Source organism: Mizuhopecten yessoensis, unplaced genomic scaffold, assembly GCF_002113885.1.
Source record: "Mizuhopecten yessoensis strain PY_sf001 unplaced genomic scaffold, ASM211388v2 scaffold8361, whole genome shotgun sequence".
Taxonomy (NCBI): domain Eukaryota; kingdom Metazoa; phylum Mollusca; class Bivalvia; order Pectinida; family Pectinidae; genus Mizuhopecten; species Mizuhopecten yessoensis.
The window spans coordinates 1,057,676-1,064,880 of record NW_018407509.1 but is presented as its reverse complement, the minus strand read 5'-3'; the positions used below and the strand labels follow the sequence as shown (position 1 = coordinate 1,064,880).

The following is a 7,205-nucleotide window of genomic DNA, read 5'->3' as shown; positions in this document are numbered from 1 at the left end:
TTTTGTTTATTTATTTCTAACGTTGTAAGCGGCCCAATGTTGTCCTTTATTTCAGGATTTGTCAATTCACATACGTAATAGGCAAGGTTATTACTACGTGAATCAAATTTAAGAGTTTGTTCCCATAAAATACTTCGGTTTTTTACATGTCATGGACGATGCTAATGATAGCGACAGTACCAGTTCACTCGGAAATAATATGAGCAGCTCAGAAGGAGAATATTCTGTAAGTCGAGATCACGTACAGTATTTAGTGGGTTTTTTCCTGCGGATTGTAATATTATCCTCGGGTTACCGGTTTCCGCGCACTTAAGAAGCATCCGCGATTTCGTACTCATATCGGCAGAAAACTGTTGAAATTACGGATGACTGTCATAAACATGTATACAATCTACTAATAGAAACAAAAAACTAGCAACATAAAACTGTATTTTAAAAAAATCAGAACAAACAATTTTTAACAAATTTCTCCCGTCGGAAGTAGCCGTCATATGTTTCCGTTTGTCTATTTTGATTTAGTGTTCAAAGAAAGATAACTCGAATACACTAAAAAGAACTTCTCTACAGTGACCTGCAAGAACAAAAGCTGCGTTTGGAATACAAAAAATATCTTTGATCGTCAAATTAATTATCAAAATAAGTTTTTTTAAATTTCACATTTTTAATTGATTTTTCAAGATGTCAAATTGAACGAAATCATGTGTTTTTTTAAAATTATTTATTATATTTATTTAGTTATAATATAGAAACTGTTATTATTTTTTTCTGCAGTTTTATATCGGTTTTGGTTGATGGTAAGTTATTTCTCATTTTGTTCTGTTTAAAATTAGTGAAAATTGGAAGTTCATTGCATTACAAGGTTTACGTTTCATTAAAAACACTGTTTATCGATATAAGATGTTTCCTTGGCTCTTCGGAAGTGGGAAAAAGGCGGAGAGGAGATGTGGCCATATTTGCATACAACATTTTCTTACGTTTGTCAGACTACAAAAAAGACCGGTTCATGAATGATATATATCATTGTTTTTTCAGATATGGGCTCATTTTGAGCAAGATAAAAAGTGCATGAAGCAATACTGCATATTTATGTGTGTTTTTTTTAATCGGTGATTATTTCTTATGTTTTCCGGACGAACTTCCGGTAATTTTTGTGTCAGTTTACAGACGATGGCCAAACATCTAAAATATCCTTGTGGTGTGTTCAGCAGGTCACGTAATTACGAGTTATAGCTTGATAAAATGGCTGCGCGTAAATACATAACGCGCGGAAACTGATGACTAGACGATACTATCTTATTATAACCACATATAACAACAAATAGGATTATGTGTAGTGACCAGTACCTGTGTCGCAAATACATAGATCTAGACCAATACAGTGTGTCAGAAGCCAAATACCTTGGTGTCATCAGATCAGACATGAAGTGGGTGTCCCTTGTCAGTTATATCACTAGAAACGCCAATACTACCATGAGCTTCCTCAGGCGAAATCTAAAGATATCATCTTCTGACATCAAAGAAAAGGCGTATAAATCCTTAGCATGCCCTCAGTTAGAATACACTAGTCCAGTTTGGCACACATACCTGAAAAGAAACCTCTGACAAGATAGAGATGGTTCAGCGCAGGGCTGCCCGTTATGTTACCAACCGAGTCGAACCTCAAGCGTTGGTAACAACATGTTAGATCACCTTAATTGGTGCAGTCTTACCAATCGTAGAAAAGATGCACGGCTGACCATGCTCTACAAAATATGCCATAGTAAAGTTGCCATCAACCCCACTACAAGACAATCAAGGCACTGTCATCAAAATTCTTTCCCCAATATATGTCCTGTAGAACGTCTGTGAGGAAAGGATCCTTCTTTCCTCGGATAATCAATGATGGGAACACACTTCCACATGAAATTTCATCAGCAGACACCCTATCCTCCTTCAAATCAGCAATCTAGTGCTCCAAGTACATATTCATTTTGTTCCTTTCCTTTTCATGCCACAACCGATATATGCCAAAATCTTCAACCAGTTGAAGTAGCTAGGTCACTATCTGGCAGAAGTACTAAAAGACAATAGTTCCTCTACTTTCAATTTTTTGTAAAATTGTTTTTACCAGCTAGCTTTTATCCCATGCTGTAATTAATATATAGCCCAAGAGCAGTAATTAATTGCCATACTGAATATAAATATATGTGTGCAACAGGATGATTTAATTAAGTATCTTGATGCATTTCATCTTTATAATCCATTCAAGGATTAAGTTCTCGATATACATATTCTCTACACTGTTTTTGAATACAGAATACTGGTATGTCATGAGTGCGTTTAATAGCGTGATATCCTGTTCAACAATTTCTACCTGAAAAGAAAACGACAGGCTCAGATCTCAGTTGCGGCTGACCTCATGAATATTCGGCACGTGCACATGCATATTGAGACATGCCAGGCCTAAAGCTAAAATGCTGACTTATAATGGCTAGTTTACATGATTTCTATGTGAAACAATGTCGATTCATGTGTATTTTAGGAATTGATATAAAAGTATAAGTGCACATATGAAAGAAGGACATATATTGTTATTTCATTGTTACAAATCTTTGGAAACTGCATTGTACGCTCTGCCTAAAAGTTCCGGTCCAAATATGTTCATTTATCACATTTTTTTTCTATGCTACTTGAACCATTTCAAACAGGTTATGTAAAAGCGACCAAGTTAAATTGAAGGCCTAATTGTATATGCTCCATCTTGCAAGCAGATATATAGCAGTTGACTATAGTCCGAAAAATGTTGCTGAAACCTGCATACCTAGCTTTGATATATTATAATGGCGCTTCAGCATAACAGAAAAATTGAACAGCTTTGAATTTGGTGTAGCTCTTTTGTTACCTTCAAATGACAGGTATATCATGATCAGTCTATTAAATAGTCAGTTTTGATGTCTGAAACGAATCATATTGCCAACTGTGATCCACATTTTCTAAGCGTGAAGAGAAGATTATAATGCATATCAAAAGTTGAGCCCATGGATTTCAAAGATGGAAGTATTGAATCACAATTAAGGCAGAACTTTTGTCACATGGTTTTGCTCTAAATCCCATTCTAGGTTTTTTTATGTTAAGTTTTTTACCTTTTTTTAGCCTGTTTCGTAGTGATAGGCTTTTACATTCAGCTTTCAAGTCAGTAGGAAGCTGCTGGCAACACACTCCCCCCTTCACGAAAGGCCTATCCCAATTTTTCCAGGGGTCATATAGCAATTCTTAGGGAAGTATTGCTAAATATTTTTGTCATTATTTCCCATGTCCCTATATATTTGGGCAAAAATGTAACGGAGGTCATGGTTATTAATATAAGTGCCTGATCAGCTAGGAGTCGAACCTGGAACCTTTAGTTTTAATAGTCTTGCGCTCTACAGAATCAGCTGAAGAGAAATTCTCCCTGGCTGAGTCAATATATATAGGTAACATAAAAAAAGTATTTCACCAGCTGGGTGACATCGGCATCACCATAGGCATGTATAGTACCGGGTATAATGTGACAATACATAAGCTTTGGTAAGAACATTTATAACAACATACATACTAGTACGTGTATATGACAGCTCGCAAGATTCGTATCCAACACTGAAAACAGTTCTTTATCTTCTCTTACAGGTTGGTGAGTGTTTTAACACATCATAAATCATTTGAAAATTTGCTGAAGCATTCTACTGTTTCTGCTAAATTTCCAAGCCTTGACATCCAATTACTGATGCTGCTGATTTTTGTTATCTTGTATTTTGCATTAGAAAATTGTATTTTGCAACGTTTTAACAGATCAATAGTAAATTAAAAACACAATCTAACTTTTTCAACTTCTGGTAAGATTTTTCTAAAACAGACACTTATCAGGTTTTCACTTTCAGGGCGAACTTCAAAAATTCTGGTAACCAATTTTCCTCTGAAACTGGTTTTAAGGCCAAAAAATGTATGGTGTTTGTTTCTGTTACCCAATGCAAGCTACCTGCCCTAATGTTTTGCACCTACCCAAACCTTATTTTTCAATTTTTATGGAATCATTTGTTAACCCATTCACCCCTGAAGACACATTTGAACTCTTCCAATTCAAAGGTTGGAATAGTTCATTATGAAACTTCAGGGGTGAATGAGTGTAAAAACACTCTCCTATATAAACCTTATATAAAAAATGAAAAATAAAAGGATTACCTCCCTACCCTATTTTTTTCAGGCACGTACATGTACATTGTAACATGAAACAAGCATGCTTTTTTGCTTGGCATATATATGCAAGCTACAGACACCGATGTGAATATATGTTTTTAGTAATCTGTATTAAAATCACATCAGAATCCAAGCAAAGTTATTTGCAGAAATCGATAGTTATCAGAGGTAGTCTTTATACATTGTTGTGCTTTATTTTTCAGATGATAGATAATCTTGATCATGAGCAGACAGATTTTCCAAAATTCGACATGACGTCGTGGAGTCCAAAGAGTGAGAGTGCTGGTGTTGACTATCTCTGCCTTGTTCCATTTGCCTCCAACTACAAACCTGAATATGACCAATCGTTTCACACGGGGAAATCTAAGAACAACTGTTCTGAACGTATACACAGAAAACCATACTCCAAAAGCAACAGGTTAGATGAAAGACGTTTAAGAATGGCAGCTAACGAAAATGATTCAAGTTTAGTGTTAAATTTATTGGAAAGTGGCATAGACACATGTTGTTTCGATGAGAAAAACCGGACCCCATTACACTTCGCAGCATCCCAGGGTAACGAGACTATTGTGAAAGCTTTATTGGACAAGGGAGCTGACCCCAATCAGAAAGATGCTGTTGGGAATACGCCCCTACATCTTGCAGCTTGTACAGGCAAGGTATCAATAGTTACACTGTTGCTTAAGGCTGGGACCAACTTACAATCAGTGGACAAGTATGGACGAACGCCTCTAACAGTTGGCAAATCACGCTTAAAGTTTCTGTCCGAGTCCAAGGTTTATTCTTCGAAGCAGGTCAAAGACGAAACTTTAAAGGTACGTTGAAGTGAAAAACTGGGGTGGTTTGTAAAGATTTTATTTGGTTGACTGTACGTGTTAACCCTTTCACCACTGTAGACCATAATGGACTCATCCAGATCAATGCATGGTAGAGACTAAAGTTACATAGGGGTGAAAGGGTTAAGCATCCTTACAAGAGCTAAGTTCATTTAATTATAAGGATTCCCTTATCTACCACTGCCAGAAAATTGTAAATAAGTGTTGGACATTTAATATTTATATGTAGCTTAAATAAACCATTTCTGAAAAGAAAACCATACCTTGCGTGACTTTTATGTAAAATGATAAAGATGAAATAAACAAAATTTAATCAACAACAGTGTCAGGAGTTTAACAATTCAACAAGACTAGACCGGGATTCGAACCCTGAACCTCACATAGATAGACGCTGATATAAATAACAATGAACAAATTATCTAATTATTAATTGATATTTTTGTATTTATATTTTCCCATGTTTCCACATCAATGTATGTCTGATTGATATAGGGCATCTCACTGCCGGTTCAGACAACATAAAAACGACCGAAAACAGCTTGATCGGTTATTATGATATATCGGTTATTATGATATTTTTCTCTGGCAAATAGAATATCATAATAAGCAGGTTCCACTGTACTATTGCTCGAATCGTTTGAGGGGAGGTTACTGTCTGTAGTAAAAACCAAAGTGCAGTGGGACATGGATCCTTAAGGACAAATGTCGATGCGTATAGTGTATGTGTGTGCTGGCATGGGGGTGGTATAATGGTGTTTTTGCCTTTTTTTGTGACTGCACAGGTCTGATGCTGACTTTAGATTGCTACGTACACTGATGACCTCACTGTCACTGAAATACAAATGTACCATGCTTAAGATAGCCAGCAAAGTATTATTCTACACAGAAAAACTTCTTCAAGAAAAGTTACTTCTATCACTTCCATAACAACATCCCTTGGAGAAATATCTTGTCATATCATTTTTTTTATTTTTTTTTAAATATATATATATATCTTTTCTTTATATGTAGTGAAAAGTATCTTCATGGATATTCATTGTAAATATTTCACAAGTTAAAAAAAAGTTAAAAATTAATCGAATAAATAATAAATAAATAATTAATAGGACAATGTCATTTCTTTTTATGTATGTATGAATTTATTTTCAGATCTGTGATATGATGAAAACCTATTTGAACTTGTCCGGGATGTCCGAAGATGTAACGGAACTGGATCGCCTGTGCGACAAACTTCAGCAAGTGTCGACAAGAGAGGATGTGAACCATGTTAATTTATTACTGTCGGACTTTGCGGGACTCACATTACAGAAGAAAAACTCATCGTGACATCGGAAAAAAACCCGTTAACTTCATCAGTAACTTTAGAACCAACGTATTTAACCCTTTAACCACTGTAGACCATAATGGACTCATCCAGATAAATCCATGGTAGAGTTTATTACTCAAAGTTACATAGGGATGAAAGGGTTAACCTGCAAAAAGCCCAGGAGACCAATTCATAAACACTGACTCAATGTTTGGGGGTGGGCATATAATATAACAGGACAATAAAATAGCATTTGTTGGCATTTTTACTTAACTGAAATTTTTATGGGTGGGCTTCTTACCAGGCAAAGGCTTATTGCCAGATATAAATGGTCATCGGACTTAAATATTATTTCCGCATACCAAGGTATATTAAAATGTAGGTCAAAGTAAGGAAGAAACTCAAACAGTCATCAAATAGGGTTTTAACCCATGTAATATGACCTATCAGCCCTGTGATTGGTTGTAAGTTTCAATTGTTTCAATTGTGAAGTCACGCCTAGGACAAGTACATGACGTCACAGACTTACACACTGGAGTCAAAATGGTGGCTTTTTACATTTCATGGTTGCATGAAAATTGTCGTTTAAAACGAATAAATGCCACAAATCTTGATTATGTGATGAAAAGGATTTTACACTCGTTTTCATTTCACATGAAATTTATGAAACTTGATGTTGGTGTAAGGTTATGTTAAATATACCAAATGCTATTGTAATATAGGAGATACATGTACTAACAATGGACTCAAATTAAGTGTCACAGGGGTCAAATTTGTTAAGATCTTTTAAAAAAAAACACATATTAACCTAGAGACATACATGTAGGACAATAGCATTTAGCCGTAGCATG

General features: G+C 35.4%; 1 protein-coding gene across 1 annotated transcript; it reads left to right on the top strand.

Moving 5' to 3' along the window:
• The first annotated feature begins 32 nt into the window (after window positions 1-32).
• On the top strand, window positions 33-6,852 carry LOC110455682 (ankyrin repeat domain-containing protein 54-like). Its single transcript, XM_021505959.1, has 3 exons — window positions 33-226; window positions 4,416-5,027; window positions 6,198-6,852. The coding sequence occupies exons 1-3, from the start codon at window positions 152-154 to the stop codon at window positions 6,372-6,374; spliced, it is 864 nt and encodes a 287-aa protein (XP_021361634.1). The 5' UTR covers window positions 33-151; the 3' UTR covers window positions 6,375-6,852.
• The last annotated feature ends 353 nt before the right edge of the window (window positions 6,853-7,205 follow it).

Coding starts and splice junctions, on each gene's coding strand:
- LOC110455682 (XM_021505959.1), top strand. CDS start 152: ATGGACGATGCTAATGATAGCGACAGTACCAGTTCACTCGGAAATAAT. Junction 227..4,415: donor GCTCAGAAGGAGAATATTCT/GTAAGTCGAGAT, acceptor TTTATTTTTCAG/ATGATAGATAATCTTGATCA. Junction 5,028..6,197: donor TCAAAGACGAAACTTTAAAG/GTACGTTGAAGT, acceptor ATTTATTTTCAG/ATCTGTGATATGATGAAAAC.